Source organism: Rhinatrema bivittatum, chromosome 6, assembly GCF_901001135.1.
Source record: "Rhinatrema bivittatum chromosome 6, aRhiBiv1.1, whole genome shotgun sequence".
NCBI lineage: Eukaryota > Metazoa > Chordata > Amphibia > Gymnophiona > Rhinatrematidae > Rhinatrema > Rhinatrema bivittatum.
Genome location: NC_042620.1, coordinates 209,519,214 through 209,541,791, shown reverse-complemented (window position 1 = coordinate 209,541,791; position 22,578 = coordinate 209,519,214). Strand labels below are relative to the sequence as shown.

General features: G+C 45.3%; 1 protein-coding gene across 3 annotated transcripts in view; it reads right to left on the bottom strand.

Moving 5' to 3' along the window:
* Positions 1 to 22,578, bottom strand: part of LRCH2 (leucine rich repeats and calponin homology domain containing 2) — a 395,406-nt gene that overhangs the window by 258,667 nt on the left and 114,161 nt on the right. For all 3 annotated transcript variants that reach the window (XR_003857457.1, XR_003857458.1, XM_029606513.1), the window contains exon 2: positions 16,938 to 17,082. Coding sequence is in view for 1 of the 3 variants with exons in the window: in XM_029606513.1 (XP_029462373.1) it covers positions 16,938 to 17,082 (145 nt within the window). In the remaining 2 variants the exon portion in view is untranslated. The remainder of the gene's footprint in view (positions 1 to 16,937; positions 17,083 to 22,578) is intronic.

The following is a 22,578-nucleotide window of genomic DNA, read 5'->3' as shown; positions in this document are numbered from 1 at the left end:
CCTCACACATGGGTGAATCCCTAGCTAAAGGCTGCTGAAAACAAAGCAGGAAGTCCCCGTGCTGAAAGCAACACCTTTCTCCTATTTGCTTGCGAAGAAGGCAACCCAAAAACGGGTCTACGCAGGAGAAAGGTTGGGTTCTACAAAAGGAAAGCAGAGTTGCTTACTTGTAACAGGTGTTCTCCCAGGACAGCAGGATGTTAGTCCTCACACGTGGGCGACGTCACTGGACGGAGCCCTGTCATGGAAAACTTTTGTCAAAGTTTCTAGAAAACTTTGAATGACACTGGTACACTAAGCATGCCCAGCAAGCCATTATCCCTGTTTCCACAGGGATCTCCCGTCAGTCTCGTGTGTAGCAAAAAGTGCGAGCGAAAAATAAAATAATAAAACATATAGGGACCAAACTCCGCGGGGTGGCAGGTGGGTTCCGTGAGGACTAACATCCTGCTGTCCTGGGAGAACACCTGTTACAGGTAAGCAACTCTGCTTTCTCCCAGGACAAGCAGGATGGTAAGTCCTCACATGTGGGTGATTAGCAAGCTTCAGGCTGACTCATATTACACCAGGCCAATAGCAGATAACCTGTGCAGAGGCACAATAATTGGGGAGCTATTGGCAATGAAGAGGCAGCCTGATATTACAGCAGGTGGTTGTAGGAGTTGGGGAGCATAGTGGAAGGAAGCATTCCAAGACAGATTGGCCAAGGCAGAGTCTTGATAGACTTCCATATGTAAGCATTAGGGGGCTGTGAATGTGTGAAAAGAGTTACAAGTCACAGCCTGTCGGCAACTGGTACCGAACGATAGTGTGGTACCGAGGTTGTCATGTTCGTTAGAGAATGAACCTTCATTCACCCCTCAAGAGGAAGGCCTGCTTTTAATAGCAGAATTCGATACAGTTTGCTAGTCAGTTAGAGAGAGAGTCTGTTTGCCCACTGGAACTCGCAGCTTGTCTTTTGCCAAAGAAAGAAAGAGTTAGGTGTAATTCCTATGGAGTGTAGTGTGGTCTAGATAGATTTTGCTCGCTACACATGTAGTCACAGAGACCATTCGAGAGGATAGAAACATCTATAGAGAAGGTCTGCCAGTGCGTTTGGCAAGTCTATTAGATAAGTGGCCTGGGAATGCATGGAGTGTGCAAGGGCCGCAGACTAGAGCTGCGCAGCTTCCTGGCAGAGCAGCTCAGAGGTTGTGCATGGTTGTGTGTTGGAATACCACATTGCTACTATGCTGTCTGGGTGCACAAGGGTTTGTTGCAGAGGCATAAAAGGCATAACTCATGGCTTGAAGCTCCAGGAAGTTGATGTGAAACTCTGTCTGGAGCAGAACAGATGCATATTGGGTTGGGAAGATGTGGATTCGAACTCTTCAACCCTAAGTAAATGTGATCGTGACCAGGACCATCTGAGGATTTGGGTCTAGATTGGTAATATGTATCAGGGACGAAAGCGGTTGAACAGCTTAGAGCCACTGATAATTGAAAATCCACTGAATCTTACTCCTAGCCAATCTGGGCATATGAGTAAAGTGGATAGTGAAAAAACCCCGTGGCCTATCAATGAAAGAATTGAGGGGCTGAGGCTATGTTGCATGCGCGCAGAGATGTGTAGGAATTTGACAGTATGTCTGCGCGGTTGTTGGGCAGGTAGTTCGTTGCGACTATAGTGTCCAGAACTGCTCCATATGGGATTCATGGTAGTTCAACAGCAATCCCAGGTAGTAAATTTACAGTGAGTCGTGTAGAATTGAGAGCTCCTTGCTTGGATTGACTCCTGTTAGGCAGTTGTCCATACAAGGAAAAGCGCGAATGATGTTTTACTCCGTAGAGAAACAGCAGTCACTGCTAGGCATTTGGTGAAATACACAACTTGTCGAAGCTAGTGCAACCAGCAGAACTTGGCATTGGAATATTGTTGACTTACTATGAAGCACACAGAAATACTAGAGGAGAGAGGCAACCCACTTACTGTGGTAAGAGAAGCACGGTGACGAGAGACACCATTTTACCTGTCCCTTCTGAAGAAAGTTGTTGACATTTCTGAGGTCCAGGATGGGCGGAGAGCATCTGTTTTCTGTTGAAAGAAGGAATAGTGGGATTAAAAACTCTCCCCCACCCCCCCCCCCGCGCCTTGTAGCGTCCAGGGGACTGTACCCCTGTACCCCAAACCCTGGTACTAAGTGGGATGGCCACTCTGATATCCGGTAAGATTGAGAGACCAGGAGGTGTCCAACTGGTGGAGCTGATGTAATCTGGATATCAGCTGGTCTCCCGCGGGAGCATGAGCGGTAAAGTCTTACCCGCATCTCAGTCTGCTGTGCAAGAAAACATCGAGAGCTGTTGCCAGGTCTTGAGGTGGGCTTGCAATTGAGGCAGTGTCTGCTGGATCTTGTGTCTAGCAGATCAGCTAATGTATCTGGGACTTCGGGCCTTAATTAGGAATCAGAAATCAGAGTAATATCGAGGACAGAGTCCCGTTGCTGACAACGGGAGGGTCTCGATGCAATCCCAAATTATTGGTAGAGAGGTTCTCTCTTGGTGTTGTGTCAAACATCTCTAGCAATAGCGATATGTGACACTAATATGGTTCTTGAAAGATAACACGACCTAGAACCTTCCGAAACCATGTGGCCCGATTTAACGACCACGTCTCGATGGGACTGTTGCTGAAGCAGGATTAGAGTCCTTACCATCCTTCGTGGTGGATCGCAGAAGGACAAGTCAGTGAATATCGATGGCTCCGTCGATTTCGGGAGGCATAGAGGACAGCCTGAGGGACGTAAACGTCCGGCTCAACTCTGTAAGCTGGTATGGTAGCGCAGCTACAGAGGAGACAGGCTAGGTGTTTCTGGCGCTTCCACATTATTTTGTGGTGGCTCAGATCCCGGCACCGGTGTCGGAACGCCTCGGCGCCTCAGGTGCAGAGGAGCACAGGACTCATGAACCCAGGACCGCTTCACAACTGGCTCAAAGGACATTGACACTGGTGCAGAATAAGTATTCCTCGGAGCTCGGCCCAGTCATTCTCCAGCACCGAGGAACTGCCATTGATGTGCGGAACAGTGGCGGTGGCAGTGGCAATGTCTCCCTCAGCGCTCGGCCTGGTCTTTCCCCAGTGTAGAGGTGGATGCCCTCGCTGTTTCAGATGGAAAGTGGTGACTGACCGTCAGCATGCCTGTACTGCTCCTGGCACTGTTTAGTGCCCTAGGATGATACGGGGCTTTGGTTAAGAACCCGAAGTATGGAGCATTTTGTTTAGTCGAGCGCACTGCGTTTAGGTGCTACAGTAATATTGACGGTATCGATGGCGGCATTGAAGGCGGCATTGAGGGTATCGTCGAAAGTATCATTGGAATCGATGGTGGCATCGACACGGGCATCGACGCACGGATGGCATCGACCTGGACATCAATGGAATTCATGGAGGGATCAGTTTCATGGATGTAAACATCGATGGCACTGACAGAATCGATGCGGGCATCTATGGAACCAAAGGGGGCATCGATGGAGGCTGGACGGCATGGATGCAGGCACTGACGGGGACATCGACCGCAACAAAGGTACCAAGGGAATCGATGGAGGCATGGATTCGACAGCGGCCCTGGCGGCAACGGTAACCATGGACATCCCTAACTCTCTAGCCCTAATAACCAGGTGGAGGATCGCAGGAGGACACTTGCAGGCTTTGTGGGGCTAACTGAGAATGAAAACATAGGGAGAGGGGAGGCCGCAATTCGGTTGGTAGGCCGGGGAAACCGTTAGTGAGGTGACAGGAACCGACTGAAAAACAGGGCATAGTATTCACCGAGCGTCAATTAAATGTCCACGAAGGGAGACCCGGTAGGGAAAAATTATTTGTGAAGTAAAACTTCAAAATGTTTCCGTGAGGAAAAGTTGTGAGAAATTTCTCACGGAGCTCCTGAAAGCGATGCTAACTGCAGCGCAGAAAAAAGAAGACTGAAGGGAGACCCCTGTGGACACAGGGATAATGCCATGCTGGGCATGCTCAGTGCCCTCAGTGTGCCAGTGTCAATCAAAGCTTTCTAGAAACTTTGACAGAAAAGTTTTCCGTGACATGGCTCCGTCCAGTGACGTCATCCACATGTGAGACCACCATCCTGCTTGTCCTGGAAGAAACCAAAGAACAGACAGACACAAAACCCTGATGGTAACAGAGGTGCCTATGGCAGGGTCATAATGCAAAGTCTAGCAAGAAGCATACTTTGCCTCACAGAAATATTATAGACAGGATTTCGGGTCAGGGAACCCCAACAAGCAAAGTAGGTCTAAATCCTCTTGTATACAGAAAAAGGTTTAGAAAATCAACCAAGAGAAGAACTCAGACAAAAAAGGCTTCCTTAGGTGTCACAAGACCATTGAAAAATCCAACTGGGGGCAGAGGACCCTCCAGAAAGAAACTGTGAACATCTGAAGGCCAGATGTATTTTCCAAAGTGCACCCAATGACTGGCTGATAAGCACAATGGGCAGAAAAACCCAAGCAACATTTGGAAGCAGCAGCAATAGCAGCCAAGTTTGTACCAGACCTTACCTGCCAAACTACAAAACAGATCTGACTATCCAGGACAGACATAAGAGTGTCAAAGGATGAAAGGCAATCCCTGAACAGAATAGCTAACCCAAAATCTCCCGAGTAGGGAGTTAGGTTAGGCCTGAAGCTCACCCACACATTCCACCTTGTCAAAGGTAGCCTACCCATCCTATCCACAGGATAGCTCAGGTGAGCAGGGAAGCACTGATCATCTCAGTGAGTATGAAAAATTAAAGGCAGTACTGGCCAGAACTTGGCAGAAAAACAGGGAAAAAGTGATATACCCATAAAGTGGGAAGGAACGAAGAACACAAGGAGATAGACTCGGGGACCACCAGGATAAGAAAAAGCCGCTAGGTTGTATTTATCAACCCCAACCAAACACCTCACTTCTGATTCCAGTAGGGAATAACCCACCCACCAAGGTAGACAACTCAGCATTGTAAGAACAGCCAAAACTGAGAGCAAATCTCCCGGGAAGAAATCCAGAACACTCCACCAAGAGACAGAAAGCAAGGATGCCACTAGTGCAAACTCCTATAGGAGCAGCATTTCTTCACCAACCTGGCAAGCCGAAGGGCACCAGGCAGGGTCAGTCTGATCTTGGAACAGACTGCCCAACAACCTGGCCTAGGTATGAGATCAAGATCATGTGGTCCAGTAAGTGGAACAAGTGTTCCATGAACCAGGACATCCCTGCCTTCAAATGGGTTATCCTTAAAAAGGGAGGAGGGGTATAGTTCGCAAGCCAGTGTAACAAAAATATAGCATGATTGTTGCGGGATCCTTCATCCCCTAACTCATGCAGCTATGGATGTCTCAAGAGGTTGAAAGGCATACCTGCCAACTGGGATGCAAATGGACCAGAACCCTCCTCCGAGGTAGCATCCCACATACGAGAATGACTGGCAAGAGCAGTTATGTGCGAGAATCACATATTGTGCTCAGCAGGTATCAAAAAAGTGACTATGTGGGAGAAACCCCTAATCTTTGCCGGGGAGGTATCACAAAGGGGAGACCTTGGGTACGACAGGGGACACCTAATCTGGAATACCTACTTCACAAAAGGCCTGTTGTGCCTTAGGATGACCTAAGAAAGAGCGCTAAAGCCCGACTTGCTCTCGGATCCCACGGGGAACAGAAAGCGACAACCAGTCAGAAGTAAGGAAATCCCTTTTTCAGGACACAGAGAATAAGAAACATCCCTTGTAGGGGTGGCCAACCCAGCATCCAAGGGGGAACCCATAAGAGCCACCTCTGGAAAACCCAGTCGTATCTCCTCTTTCCAAAGGGCCAGGAAAGCAATAGAAATTGGGGCCTCCTAATCCAGAAAAACCTTCTTACTCTCCAGGGGAGAGGGTTACTGCTGCTGATCGCAGAGGTTCATAAGCAACCAAATTGGCCACAGATGTCTACCCAATCAAACGGGGCAGGCCACCACAGTAATCCATGGACCAGCAAGAACAGTCCAACAACCACTGCTGCCATCCTCCCCCAAAGCCCGCAGATCCCAGCCTGCAAGGAGATGTACGGTTTCAAATGAATTGATATTCCAATTTGGACTTGCAAGGGACAGAGCCCCAGAGGCTTCCCGCCCTAAGGGGATTCAACATAAGCTAACATGGGAGGGGGTCAGAAGACATACCCCTCTTCTATGGGAAGGAAAGACTTAACACTACCCTACTGGTATCCATGCCCCTGGTGATTTGACTAGGAACGCAGTCTTAGGTTAGTCTTGTGGCAGTGGTGCATGTGTTGTACTCACCATGAGGGAAACACACACACATCTATACTAAAAGGCAACTGGAGGAATTGTGCCCTTTGCTTTTAAAAGTGTGATGACCAGTACTCATGCAGCAGTACCCCATCTTGCAGATGATGGCAAACATGTGCACCCCATCGCCACGCTTCTGGGTAGAATCACGAAGAACAGCAGGGATTAAGCACCATCAGAGTCGGCATCTGCACAATGCCAAAAAGCAATCCAAGAATGTATGTTTGTGCCCTCCTCGCTGGTGTCTCATTGCAGCCTAAGCTGGAAACAGATGAGGAAGCTGATACTTTGATGTGAAAATGCCTGTCCTGCTATCTTTGGCATGGTGTGCATGGCACAGACAGAGAACACCACCTGTCAGCACTAGAGGCATTTGGAGGATTAGACGACCCCCGCTGTAACTGACCACGCATGATGAGCTCCACTATTGCACTCCTAATGGAATCAGCATGTACAATGTGACAAATGCATCCCCAGTGCCACTGGGGTTCTGACTATGCCAGTCTCTGGGGGTGGGCAGCGTTGCCCCCATGGTACTTGACAAAGCTTCAAGAGGCTGATTGCAGCCCTTGAACTGGGGTCGTGAATGGCTTCCTTTCTGTCACATAACAGCGGAAGGAAAGCCTATAGTAACAGACAGTGCCCATAGTGCTCTGCAGTGCTGCCTGGCAGCATCTGATCATTTCCACTGGTGCCCACGTGGCAACGGTGCTCCCAGTACCAATAGTGCCCTCTGTGCTCACATGCAATGGATCGCAAATATGGCACCAATGACACAGCGCCTAGGGCTCTGACTGCGCTTGACCATGCCACAGGCACCTGGCATGCTCAAAATCACGCACCATCGATGGCATCCCAGGCACCGCAGACGACAGCTGGGCAGCACCCTTGGCGAACAAACGCGCCGATAACTAGAGAACTCCACAGGCTGAAAACATCCGCGTGCCTGGCACATCGATGGAGATTGATACCCAAAGGCATCAATGGTGCGGCAGTACTGATGACGCTCACGGTGCCAGAAGATGGAGGCTCCGAGGCACTATGCCGCATTAGTGCCCAAAGGAACAGATGACAGCCTGTGTCCTCGAAAGTTCCTCTTGGCTCAGCTATGCGCCTGAGAGTGCTGATGCTGCAGGCTCGATGGTATCCATGCCGATGCCTACGGCTGACAGCAGCACTCAGCAACTTCGGCAACAGCACCAATGGTGTTCAAAGCCTTTTGTGAACATAAGAACATAAGAAATTGCCATGCTGTGTCAGACCAAGGGTCCATCAAGCCCAGCATCCTGTTTCCAACAGAGGCCAAACCAGGCCACAAGAATCTGGCAATTACCCAGACACTAAGAAGATCCCATGCTACTGATGCAATTAATAGCAGTGACTAAACTTGATTAATAGCCGTTAATGGACTTCTCCTCCAAGAACTTATCCAAACCTTTTTTGAACCCAGCTACACTAACTGCACTAACCACATCCTCTGGCAACAAATTCCAGAGCTTTATTGTGCGTTGAGTGAAAAAGAATTTTCTCAGATAAGTCTTAAATGTGCTACTTGCTAACTTCATGGAATGCCCCCTAGTCCTTCTATTATTTGAAAGTGTAAATAACCGACTCACATCTACTCGTTCAAGACCTCTCATGATCTTAAAGACCTCTATCATATCCCCCCTCAGCCGTCTCTTCTCCAAGCTGAACAGCCCTAACCTCTTCAGCCTTTCCTCATAGGGGAGCTGTTCCATCCCCTTTATCATTTTGGTTGCCCTTGGTCTTTGATGCCCCATAATCCCAGTGTCTTTGGTGTTGTATGGCGGCTCCAGGCAATCCAGTAGGAACACAGAGGAGAGGATCACCTTGCCGGTGGCTAAAAAGAATCAGTAAGTACTACTTGGGGGAAATTTTTAAAACTAAAATTAAAACTATTGGGGAGAAGTAAACTATTGGGGTATATTATTTAGTGTGTTTGCGTGTCTGTATCGATTTTGCCTGCCTTTAATCAGAAAGGCAGGCAAAAACCAGGAGTTTGTGTGTTTGTATTTCCCAATCCTCCCACCCACCCCTAGCTCATCCTTCAATTTATAGGCAGGTGACATTCTCATACTGAAAAAAAAAATACAAAAAAATCAATAAAATACCAAAATTAATCAGCCTTTTAACTTAAATTCAGAAATTCCCCTCACCTTATCAAAAGTTTAATCATTCCCTTCCAGGTCACTACCAGATATATAGTGAATACATTAATACATTTAAAGGACCCTAATTGTATGCAGTCCTTCTCCCATAGCAATCTAAAACTTAACTAGGAACTGAACAAATTTAAGATGACGGCAGCAGTCCAGCAGCAAGAGGAGGGCCTCCCAGACTTCTCCATCGAGTGTCACGTATATAATTCTTTACCCGCCAATGAGAATTTGTATGTGTGCATCCGATGCAAAGAGCTCATGTCTCTCAGAGTGGCCGACCTGGAGGAGATGAGATCTTCAAGAACATCATAGCCAAGTCCCAACTACAGTCCGGCAGCCCTGGTGCTGCCTTGGAGGAGGAAGGTCTCATGATTGGCATGCATCAACCTAGTACAGCAGGAAATGATCCTCTAGCAAGGACCTGCTCTCCAGGTGGTGCACTGTCCTCTCTTACTGATGATGTATCTCCCAGGGCTACTACGCAGGAGGGAAGGGTTAGATCGGCTATCATACTTGGTAATTAGATTATTAGCAGTGTAGACATTTGGGTGGCTGGTGGACGTGAGGATCGCCTGGCAACATGCCTACCTGTTGCGAAGGTGGCAGACCTCACGTATCACCTAGATAAGATTTTAGAGAAAACTGGGGAGGAGTCGGCTGCTGTGGTACATGTGGGCAACGACGACACAGTAAAATGTGGGAGGGAGGTTCTGGAAGCCAAATTTAGGCTCTTAGGTAGAAAGCTGAAATCCAGAACCTCCAGGGTACCATTCTCTGAAATATTCCCTGTTCCATGCGCTGGTTCCCAGAGGCAGGCAGAGCTCCGGAGTCTCAATGCATGGATAAGACGATGATGTAAGAAAGAGGGATTCAGTTTTATAAGGAACTGGGGAATTTTTGGGGAAGTGGGAGTCTTTTCCAAAGGGATGGGCTCCACCTTAACCAGGGTGGAACCAGGCTCCTTGTACTAACCTTTAAAAAGGAGATAGAGCAGCTTTTAAACTAGAACAAAGGGGAAAGCAGACATTCGCTCAGAGGCACATGGTTCAGAGGTAGGTATCTTCGAAGGATACTAATGAAGCATTAGAGTTAGCACATCCCAACAGAGATGTTCCAATAATAAGAAAAGTAGTCCAAGGGCCTATAATTTAAAAACTCAAATGAGTTAAAGTTTCCAATTTATCCCATCAACTGAAAAGCAGAATGTAAATACAAACAAAAAACACACTTTGAAATGTTTGTATGCTAATGCCAGAAGTCTAAGAAGTAAAATGGAAGAATTAAGAGTATATAGCAGTGAATGATCACAGATTTAACTGGCATCTCAGAGACATGGTGGAAAGAAGATAAACAATGGGACAGTACTATACCAGGGTACAAATTTCACAATGACTGAGAGGAGCATCTTTGTGGCGCTTTATGTTTGGGATGGCATAGAGTCCAACAGGATAAAGCTCCTGCATGAGACTAAATACACAATTGAATCTTAATGGGTAGAAATCCCTTGTGTGTTGGGGAAGAGAATAGCGACAGGAGTATACTACAATCCACCTGGCCAAGATGGTGAGACAGACTGTGAAATGCTAAGAGAAATTAGGGAAGCTAACCAAATTGGTAGTGCAGTAATAATGGGAGATTTCAATTACTCCAATATTGACTGGGTAAGTGAAACATCAGGACATGCTAAAGAGATAAAGTTCCTGGATGGAATAAATGACAGTTTATGGAGCAATTGGTTCAGGAACCAATGAAAGAGGGAGAAATTTTAGATCTAATTCTTAGTGGAGTGCAGGATTTGATGAGACAGGTAATGGTGGTGGGTTTACTTGGCAATAGTGATCATATGACCAAATTTGAATTAATAACTGGAAGGGGGACAGGACAGTAAAGAAATCCATGACTATAGCACTAAATTTTCAAAAGGGAAACTTTGATAAAATGAGAAAATAGGTTAAAAAAATTTTTGAAAGGTGCAACTACAAAGGCATGGACATTGCTAAAAGAAGTACCATCCTAGAAGCACAATTCATATGTATTCCTCACATTAAAAGTGGAAGAAAGGCAAACCATTACTAGCTTGACCAAAAAGTGAGGTGAGAGAGGCTATTTTAGCCAAAAGGTCTTCATTCAAAAGTTGGAAGAAAGATTCATCAGAAGAAAATACAATTAGGCATAAGCATTGGCAAGTTAAATGTAAGACATTGATAAGACAGGCTAAGAGAGAATTTGAAAAGAAATTGGCTGAAGAGGCAGAAACTCACAATAAAAACTTTAAATATATTTGAAGCAGAAAGCCTGCGAAGGAGTCAGTTAGACCGTTCGATGATCAGCAGGTTAAAGGGGTACTTACGGACAATAAAGCCATCACAGACAGTTTAAATGATTTCTTTACTTCGGTGTTTACTGAAGAGGATGTTGGGGAGACACATGCTCCAGAGATGGTTTTCAAGGGTGATGATTCAGATGAACTGAACCAAATCACGATGAACCTAGAAGATATGGTAGGCCAGATTGACAAACTAAAGAGTAGTAAATCACCTGGACCGGTTCTGAAAGAACTAAAAAAATAAAATTTCATTAAAATCATCCATTTTGCCTGGTCAATGTAACCCCGATGTATAAAAAGGGCTCCAGGGGTAATCCGGGAAACTATAGACTGAGAGCCTGACTTCAGTGCTAGGGAAAATCGTGCAAGCTGTTATAAAGAATAAAATCACAAAACATTTAGATAGACATGGTTTAATGGGACACAGCCAGCATGGATTGATCCAAGGGAAGCAAGCCTTGTCTCACCAATCACCTACATATTTTAGAAGTGGTGAATAAACATGTGGACAAAGGTGAACCAGTAGATGTGTTGTATTTGGATTTTCAGAAGACTTTCACCAAAGTCCTGCATGAGAGGCTTCTAAGAAAACTAAAAAGTCATGGGATACGAGGAAATGTCCTTTTGGGACTTCAAACTGGTTAAAAGACAGGAGACAGAGTAGGATTAAATGGTCTGTTCTCACAGTGGAAACATGTAAACAGTGGAGTGCCTCAGGGTTCTGTACTTGGAACGGTGCTTTTTAATCAATATAGATAAATGAGCTCTGACCGAAGTGCCGCGAATACGCAGAAGAGAGCAGCTCTCACAGACATGCCGCAAATGCACAGGAGAACACACATCTCACCCGTGTTAACGGGCGCAACGGCTTGTATATTTATAAATGATCTGGAAAGGGGTACGACAAGTTAGGTGATCAAATTTGCAGATGACACAAAATTATGCAGAGTAGTTAAATCTCAAGCAAACTGTGATAAATTACAGGAGGACCTTGTGAGACTGGAAGATTGGGCTTCCAAATGACAGATGAAATTTAATATGGACAAGTGCAAAGTGATGCATAGAGGGAAAAATAACCCTTGCTATAGTTAAACAATGTTAGTTCTATTTTAGGATTTACCACCCAGGAAAGAGATCTAGGTGTCATAGTGGATAATACATTGAAATTGTCGACTCAGTGTGCTGTGGTGATCAAAAAAGCAAACAGAATGTTAGAAATTATTAGAAAGGGAATGGCAAATAAAACGAAGGATGTCATAATCCCTCTATATCGCTCTATGGTGAGACCGCACCTTGAATATTGTGTGCAATTCTGATCGCTGCATCTCAAAAAGGATATGCAACACTGGAGAAAGTGCAGAGAAGGGCGACAAAAATGATAAGGGATATGGAATGGCTGCCCTATGAGGAAAGGCTAAAGAAGTTAGGGCTGTTCAATTTGGAGTAGAGACGACTGAGGGGGATATGATAGAAGTCTACAAAATCATGAAAGGACTTGAAAATGTTAATGTAAATCGATTATTTATTCTCTCAGATAATAGAAAGAATAGGGGGCACTCCATGAAATTAGCAATTAGCTCATTTAAAACAAATCAAAGAAAATTATTTTTCACTCAGCATATAGTTAAGCTCTGGAATTCATTGCCAGAGGATGTGGTTTCAACATTTAGTGTAACTGTGTTTAAAAAAAGGTTTGGATACGTTCCTAGAGGAAAAATCCATAAACTACTATTACTGTAATTAATAAGCAATAGTTGCTTGTGATTTATCTAATGTTTGGGTTATTTTTCCCTAAATGCATCTCTCTGCACTTGTCCACATTAAATTTCATCTGCCATTTGGAAGCCCAATCTTCCAGTCTTGCAAAGTCCTCCTGCAATTCATCACAATCCACTTGAGATTTAACTACTCTGCATAATGGCATTAAGGGTGACAATGGCGCTTTTTGGCAGTCCTGGTCCCCGACACAGCCCAGACCACAACCCTCAGATCGGTTCCATTCCTCCAGCTCAACAGCATCTACAGCACAAATTCAGTGGCCACCGATGCGTACAACACAGAAGGGCTCCCACCCCTAGCCAGGGCAATTGACAGCATGCATGGCACTCAATGGCCCTTATGGTGTCAAGGGCGGTCGCGTACCTCGATGGCATTCAGGGTGACCATAGCTCTCTATGGCAGTCCTGGTCCCCAATGCAGCCTTGACATCGATATGTCAGACCATTGGTGTGCTGGCATCAGGTCTGCACAGGAACTAACAGTGCAGCAGCAACACCGCTTCCCCAGGCTTCTGCTCACCTTCTCTTAGGAAGAGACTGGATTGCCAGCACTGGGAAGGAGGAGGTGAGGCTGCATCGTCCAGGACTCCTACCCATGGAGACTAGTCCCCTAGAATGTGGGAAAGATGAGCTCTACAGCCCACAGGAACGGTGCAGTCTTCGATCCCCTCACTGTCCGCACTTCCATCAACCGACTGATAGGCAAAACGACATGGAACTGCTCGGGTTGAACTCAGGCATGTCCCCAGGCTCAGCAGCCAACACGAATCACTCATTGACTGCATTCTGTCAGCACAAACACAGAGCGAGCAAGGACATGATACAGAAACTAAACTGCAGATGCAGTATTTATTAAGAAATAAAATTAGACTCTGCCAGGTTGCACAGCGATTAAGGCTCACCATGCGGCTGGCAGAAAGTTGAAAAGAAGAGAAAATAAAATAAAACACAAAAACTATTGAAAGGAAGAGAAAAAGAAAAACAGCTGCAGCTCTAGAAAAAAAAATAAACTGTGAGAAGAGAGCAAAGCTGAATACTGTGACCACATATGGCTCTGAGGAAAAAAAAAAAAAAAAGACTGAAGGACTCTGCCTAGGGAGCAGGGTGATAACTGTAGCTGCACTTGCTCAGTAGGGCATGTTTGAAAGTTCTAGAATTTTTTATATCAAAGTTCCAGACCAGGGCTCCATCCCATGTCACCCATGTGTGAGGATTGCCATCCTGCTTGTCCTTGGAGAAACAAAATTCCCATACCCATAAATGTTAGCAGTCTAATGATGGTCAAATAATATATGAAAAACTATTTAAAAAAAAGGAACTATTATTAATGAACACACCATGGCAAGATCAACATTCTAGCAGCAGCATGTTGCAGTTTGTGAGTAAGTACTATAAACATGAAGATGCGAGAGCATTAAGAATTTATCAATTCCACATTACAGAGGATTGTGAATATGCTGCTGTTTGCATGACTCTGCAACATTCGAAACTACCACGCAGAATGAAAAAAAGGCACAAGCTAAGAATGTACCAAACTAAAATGTGTGCTTTCTGAAACAAGGCTACTAGACCCTATAAAATATTTAAGGTAATAAATAGCTTTTTTCATGGGCAGAAAAATGTTACCAGAAAAATACATGAACATAAAAGCAGAAAGAACAGTAATAGATTTTCATAAATTCTCTTTTTACTGCAAAGGAAATGATGAATATGTAAATCTAAGAGCATACAAGTGAATTACTTTCATGCACCTATGGAGTTATCACTGATGATTGACCCTTATTAAAGTATATCAACAGAGCAACCACAATACTTTGCTTCAGTGCACGATAAATTTATAATTTTTGTGCTTCGAATACCAGCTAGCATATTCAAAACTGTAGCTGTAAATTATTTTTTAATAGAGTAGTATTTAACATATAGTTCCCAGCTCTCTATTTCCTTTTTTTATTACATGTGAAAAGGAATATAAAATGAACATCTTTCAAAAACCTTTACTATTATGTTAACTTTCTCAAGCTGGATTTCCACAGTAATATAAGTAGCCATGTGCACAATTGTTAAGTAATTTTTGGCATTAGCAATTTATGTTAATCTTATCATTACAGTCATTATCTTGTTGGGAAAAATAAAGCACACTAGGTACATGAATTAACTCATTAAACACCAATTTCAAGCAAGATCAGAACTGTAGTGACTGTATATAAGGTAAACGAGTTTGGTGGTACTGTGTTAGCAACATAAAAACATGACTAATATAAACCAATATTAAAGTGAAATAAAGTTCATGATATTAAATTGTGCAAAATAAAACAAAATCATTCAGAATATCATTGTATAACAGTAGTTCCATATGTGATTTCGCTTAACTTCCACTTATCTTAGGATTTTATGTCTGGTTGCTTGCTTACCATATTTTTCGCTCCATAAGGCGTACTTTTTTTTCCCCCAAAAGTGGGGGAAAAATGTCTGTGTGTCTTATGGAGCGAATATAAAAAAAAAATAATAATAATTAACTACAAACCCCACCCTCCTGACCCCCCCCAAGACTTGCCAAAAGTCCCTGGTGGTCCAGCGGGGGTCCGGGAGCAATCTCCTGCTCTTGGGCAGTCGGCTGCCAATAATTAAAATGGCACCGGTGGCCGCCCATTGCTCCTACCATGCGACAGTGGCCGACCAATGGCACCGGTAGCCCCTGTGACATAGTAAGGGCAAAGGGCCACCTGCGCCATTTTAATTATTGGCAGCAGACGGCCCAAGAGCAGGAGATCGCTCCCGGACCCCCGCTGGACCACGAGGGACTTTTGGCATGTCTTGGGGGTGTCAGGAGGGTGGGGGGTTGTAGTTAATTAAATTTAAAGGGTTGGGGTGTGGTTTTGTTTTTTTTGTTTTTTTTTTCCAAAGAAAATGATAAAAGTTTTCTGATCCAGGGAGTCAAAATGGCCTTCCCCAGACCCGAAAACGAAATGGGGACAAAAAAAATTGTGTGCACACCCCTAATTTGCTCCATAAGATGCACAGACGCCCAGGAACAGAGCCAGTTTAGCACACCATTATTATTATTATTTTTTTTAATTTTCCCCCTCTGAATCCTAGGTGCGTCTTACGGTCAGGTGAGTCTTATGGAGCGAAAAATACGGTAATTATCAAACTGAAAAAATTATAATGAAATCAAACAGTGCTGGTTGAAGTGTGATGTAAATAAGCATATCTGGGTCAACTATAAACAAGTTAGCTGCAGTCTTTTCACTACTATTGCAACTATTAAAAAAAAAAAGTATTGCATTAAAAACTGCAGCTGCCTGATTTAAACAATATAATATCCTGAGAAAAACCCAGGACAACTTTCTTTTTCTCTGAATTTTCTGATTTTATAATGCTGAGTATAGAAAGGACAGGAAGGCTCACTAAAAAGAGGGAGTAGCCAGCCTACTGGTTAGAGCAGCAGATTAGGAATCAGGGAAACCAGGGTTCAAATCCCTCTGCTGCTCCTTGTGACGACCTTGGACAAGTCACTTTACCCTCTATTGCCTCAGATACAAACTTAGGGCCAGATTCATTAAAGCTTTTCTACCATTTTGTGTCTATGGGGCAAACCCTTAATAAATCAGATACTTAGACTGTAAGCCCTCTGGGGATAGGAAAATATCTACAGTATCTGAATGTAATCCGCTTTAAAGTGCCAAAAAGCATAATATAAAAATCAGATAAATAAATAGTTACAAAATATTTGTGAGTGTCTTTCAAGCTCCATGCATAGCTTAGCTTGCGTAACCTCCCTGGCTGTTATATAGATAACAGTGTATCTGTTCACAGACAAAAAACTTATTACACAAAACATTTATCAGTAAATACTCTGCCGCAGTTTTTAAATCAGAAGGAAAGGCAAAATTTATCAGTTTAAGTGTTCTCTATGGCACTTATAAAGGGTAAAATGTTGATTTGTAAACAAAATATTCTAAAAGTAGTGTCCTCGATTCATCTACAGTTTTGGAAGACAGTTTTAAAACATAATTTACAAAGCTCTCATAATTTATGAAGAATGGTGACATCGTGCAAACCCATGGCTGGTATATATAGTTATAATATATGGCACAAAGTTTGCATTACCAATTCTATGCTGCAGTATTGCTCAGTAGAAAAAATATTTATTATAAAGTACTGTGTTCTTATTCCAAGTCTGAGCTATTCAGATCAGAGTGCGCACCAACTGAACTAACACAATGGTCAAGTGATTGAAGGTAAGAAACACATATAGGATATGTATGTTGGTGACACTATTTTGAGCATAGTAGAATATAATAAAAATGACGAAAGTGATTACTTACCTAATATTAAGGTATGTTAACATCTGCAGATTTTTAATGGCTTCAGGAATGGCCTTGATGCAATTGTGGTACAAATTTAAGGTCTCAAGTGGTGCAAATGAGCAGACATCTGGTGGAATTTCAGTAAATCTGTTTTTTGATAGATCTAAAAAAAAAAACAAAAAAAACCCATCAAGGTCATAAATATTTCAAATTTGAAAAATAAGGGTGGGACAGGTAAATGGATCAGTGGCAGTGCTCTTGGCAGGACATTTAAGCTTGATTTACTAGTTCACATTCTGCTCATTGGCTACCCAGAGATTCCAGAACATAACAGGGTTCACAGCCCCCAATAGAAAAGTCTCAACCATTACAAAAGGGTGAAATCTAGTTACCAGATTCAGGGAGCATGCTTGCTGGGTTTCAAAAGGAGCCATAGTCGGGGGCCCTTAGTCCAAATACCTCTGCTGATTAAGCTATGCAGAGGAAGTTAAAAAAAAACAAAAAAAACAAAAAAAACCACACAAAAACAGAAAACTCCCAGACACTTGTAAATAAAAGCACTATTCAACCTCTGAAGTTTAGCTCGACTGAACCTCAAGCCCAAAGCAGTAGAAAACTGCTGGGCCAAAAACAAACATGGAGTACCTTTTAACATCTAAAGGGATCCCTTGAGATCAGGCACTCTAGCATTTCATTGTGGAGGTAGACTATATACTTAATTGAACTGAAACATTTAAAAATAATCATCACCAATTACTACCTTCCTGTGACTTTAGGATCAACACTGCTATGTACATCAGCTCATTTGTTTCTTTGTTTTCATGGCCATGACAAAGGAGATCAGAGTTTAAATAAAACTATAAATTTATTTAGCAAATGCAAAAACATTGAGCCAAGCAATAACTTCCTCGTTAAATGAGTTCAAAGTTATTAATCTGCCTCTTTGTAGCAGAGACACTCCTCTATAAATATACAATACAAGCCGTTAAGCCCGTTAAAACGGGCTACATCCCTCTGTCTCTCACCTCCCCCTCATTCTCTCTCCCCTCACTCTTCACCACCCCCCTCCCCCACCCACTCCTCTCCACCCTCCCTCTCCTCTCACTCAGTCACTCCCTCCCTCTCTCCCCCCTCTCCCTCACTCCCTCCCACTCAGTCCCCCCTCTCTCTCCCTCCCACTCACTCAGTCCCCCCTCTCCCTCCCTCCCTCCCACTCAGTCCCTCCCTTCACCCGCCTCCATTTCCTTCCGACGCCGTACTCGCAACTCCTCGCAGCCCACACCCACCTCCATTTCCTCCCGGCGCCGTAAGCGCGACTTCCCGCAACCCTCACCCGGCTCCATTAACTCCTCCCGCTCCTGCCGGCAGATCTCGGGGGGGGGGGGGGGTCACTGCCGCGCGCGCGGGAGTGACACCCCCCCCCCCCGAGATCTGCCGGCAGATCTGGGGAGGAGAAGTAGCGGCACCGCGCGCGCGCGGCGCCGCTGCTTCTCCTCCCGCTCCTGCGGCCCCACCGCCATTTATTTTTTCTGACCGACGTCCTTGCCCGCACATGCGCAGTAGAGCTGTGCTCTACTGCGCATTTGCGGGCCGTCGGTCACAGGCCATTTATAAGGTAGATACCGTAGTTTGTCTCCCTCCACAAGTACAAAATGGGTTCGTTCTGAGGCCCCAGCAATGCCTTTGCATGTGTTGAACTTGAAGTCAACAAGTAGGTAAGTGGTGTTTGACACAAAATAGCAGAGTTGCTTACCTGTAACAGGTGTTCTCACAGGATAGCAGGATGTTAGTCCTCACATGTGGGTGACATCATCTGATGGAGCCAATCACGGAATACTTTTGTCAAAGTTTCTAGAACTTTGACTGGCACCTACTGGGTATGCCCAGCATGGCAATAAACCTGCATCCAGCAGGGGTCTCCCCTCAGTCTTATGTATAGCAAAAAAGAGCATGCGAAAAACAACATAATAAATCGCAAGCGTAGCCAACTCTGTGGGGTGGCGGGTGGGTTTCGTGAGGACTAACATCCTGCTGTCCTGTGAGAACACCTGTTACAGGTAAGCAACTCTGCTTTCTCACAGGACAAGCAGGATGGTAGTCCTCACATGTGGGTGAATAACAAGCTGAGGATGCCCGCGCATGTACCGAAAACACTCAAAGACGTGCAACAGGCACAACAACAGGGGTGCTTCTTTGGTAGACGGGCAGCCTGAATATCCCAGCGGTTGTAGAAAGAAGTTGGATATTACGCTGAGAATAGATTGCGTAGAACAGACTGTCCAAAGATAGAATCTTGTGTTCCAGCCTTGTCTATGCAATAGTGAGCTGCAAAGGTATGAAGAGAACTCCAGGTTGCAGCTTTGCAGATATCAATGAGAGGTACAGAATGAAGGTGCGCAGCTGACATTGCCATAGCCCTAATGGAGTGTACTTTAACTTGGTCCTGAAGCGGAAGGCCTGCTTGCTGACAGCAGAAGGAAATGCAGTCCGCCAACCAGGAGGACAGGGCCTGCTTTCCGACCGGGGGTCCCAGCTTAAGTTTATCAAAGTAAACAAAGATCTGGGTGGATTTCCTATGGCCTGCAGTGCGTTCCAAATAAAAGGCAAGCGCACGTTTACAGTCCAAGGAATGGAGAGCCTACTCAGCAGGAAGTGAGTGGGGCTTCAGAAAGAAAGTAGGCAGCACAATGGATTGATTTAAATTAAACTCAAGATACCACTTTCGGTAGAAATTTAGGATGAGTGCGAAGGACCACCCAATCATGAAGAAATTTCGTGTAAGGAGGGTATGTAACCAGATCCTGCAGTTCACTGATCCTGCGAGCAAACGTTAACACTAGAAGGAAAAGGACCTTCCAAAGTCATATGCCGCAACTCGCAGGCATGCAGAGGCTCAAACAGAGGTTTCATGAGCTACGCCAAAACCACATTAAGGTCCCAAGATGGAACCGATGGATGAAGAGGAGGCTTCAGGCTGGATTGAGAGAGAGACATCCCCTGTACCTTTATGGAAGGCGGCCACCACACTGACATGCACTCTGATAGAGGAGGTTTGTAAACCAGATTCCGAGAGATGCCAGAGGTAGTCTAAAAACTGATTCGTGGGGCAGATAAAAGGATCTAACCCTTTTAAAGTGCACCACAATGAGAATCTTTTCCATTTTGAATGATAAGACTTTCTCGTAGAAGGCTTTCATGAAGCTACGAGGACCTGAGATACAGATTCCGAAAGATTGAAAGGCTGAAAGATCAACCTTTCAACATCCAAGCTGTCAGTGACAGGGCCTGAAGGTTGGGGTGGCGCAATTGGCCGTTCCTCTGAGATATCAGGGACTGGTCCGAGAATAGAGGAATCTGTGGACACAGGGAGAGATCGCGAAGGATCGGAAACCAAGCTTGATGTGGCCAGTAGGGGGCTATGAGAATCATTAGACCCTTGTCCATGTGTAGCTCCACGAGAGTTTTGCTGATGAGAGGAAGTGCTGGGTAGGCATAAAGGAGACCTTCCCTCCAGGACAGGGCGAGCACGTCCCAAGGTGGAACGTTGCGACTTCGATGGCGAGAGCAGTAGTTGTCCACCTTGCAATTCTGTGGAGACGTGAATAGATCGATGGTTGGACGCCCCCACTTCCGGAATAGTCTGTCCACAACTACAGGGTTGAGGGACCACTCGTGGGGCTGAAAATCCTGACAGATTGTCCGCTAGAACATTGTCCACACCTGCCAGGTAGGTCGCTCTGAGAAGCATAGCCTGAGATAGAGAAAAAGCCCAAATCAGTACCACTTTTTGACAAAGGAGGTAGGATCCGGTTCCTCCTTGTTTGTTGATGTACCACCATTGCTACCTGGTTGTCTGTCTGGATCAGGATTGCTTTGTTGGACAAACAGTCCTGAAACGCAGAGAGAGCATATCGGATTGTTCGGAGTTCCAGAAAATGTATTTGCTGTTGTGAAGCCTCTGCTGAACAGGTTCCCAGAGTCTGCAGGTTGACGACATGTGCTCCCCAACCTAGATTGGCAGCATCGGTCATCAAGATTATTTGATGTTCTGGAGCTTGAAAGGGCAGACCTTGAAGTAGATGGGTCTCCAGGATCCACCACGCCAGTGAGAGACGAAGTTGCCTGGTGATGTGGACAATGTTGGACATTGGATGATGTGCCTGTGACCACTGGGACTTTAATGTCCATTGAGTTACTCGCATGGCTAGATGAGCCATTGGGGTTACATGGACCGAAGATGCCATACGCCCCAGCAAGACTAGTAGATAAGCCGTTGTGGTTTGACGAGAACTTATGTTCTACACCAACAACGCCAGTGTGTGAACTCTGTCCCTGGGAAGAAAAGCTTTTGCTTGGATCTTTTAGGTCGAGAGAGCAGAACCAATCCCCCTGCTGGAGAAGTGGAAGCAAAGAGCCCAAGGTTACCATTCGAAATTTATCTTTTCGAAGATGTTTAAGGTCCTTAGGTCTAATATTGGGTGAATTCCTCCCATCTTTTTGAGGATTAAAAAGTATCGGGAGCAAAATCCATGACCTCTTTGGGCAAGAGGAACTGGTTTCCATAGCATTTGCTTGCAGCAGGGAGGATATCTCTTGCTGCAGTTGAAGACAGTGGTGGGAAGAGGTCCACCCCGGCCAAGGTGGAGTATCTGATGGAATGGAGAGGAAATTTAGATGGTAGCCTTGAGCGACGACTGCTTGCACCCAGCAGTCTGTGGTGATGGTTAGCAACTTGGTGGAGAAATGGCATAAGCGGCCGCCCACAGGTAGACTGGGCAATGGAGGATGACCTTTGCTCTGGTCAGTAGTCAAAATCCCATTGTAGGAGCAGGTTAGGAAAGAGCTTGAGCTTTCTGAGCTCGAGGCTGGCGCGTCGTGGACTTCTGGAAATGCCGGGACGGGCGACCTCGAGACGCCGGTGGATAATATTTACGGGTCAGGTAAGTCGTCCGTTTAGTGTCGCGTCGGAAGGATCGTTTGGATGGAGTGGAAAGATCCGCCTGAGCTGCCGAGAGCTGACGAAGCATTTCACTATGGTCCTTCAGCTGGGCCACCATCTCTTGGATTTTATTGCCAAATAGGTTATCCCCTGTGCAAGGGAGGTCGGCCAAACGATCCTGCACTTCAGGACGGAAATCAGAGGATTTTAACCAGGCCCAGCGCCAGGCGCTGGTACCAGCCGCAGATAAATGGGAGGTTGTGTCGAAGACATCGTATGTCGAGCAGACCTCGTTTTCCCGCGTCGAATCCCTTCTTTATGATGGAATTCAGCTGGTCTGAAAGGGACTCTCCAAACTCCTCTAGCTGTTTAAACAGGTTACGGATATACAGGGTCATATATAATTGATATGACGCTATGTGCAGATAAGCATGGCCCCGTGAAATAACCTGCAGCCCAAAGCATTGAGGAATTCTGCTCCTTCCCAGGTGGAGCTGAAGAATGGGGTTTTGGATGCTTGGCCTTCTTTTGAGCGGACTCCACCACCACTGACTGATGAGCTAGCTGTGTCTTCTGAAATCCCAGAGAAGGCTGGACTAGGTAAATAGCGTCCATCTTATGGTTTACAGGAGGAACAAACCCAGGATGCTCCCAGTTGCGCTGCATCAGGTCCTGCAGCACTGGGACGGATATGATTTCCTTAGGGGGATCCAGAAATTA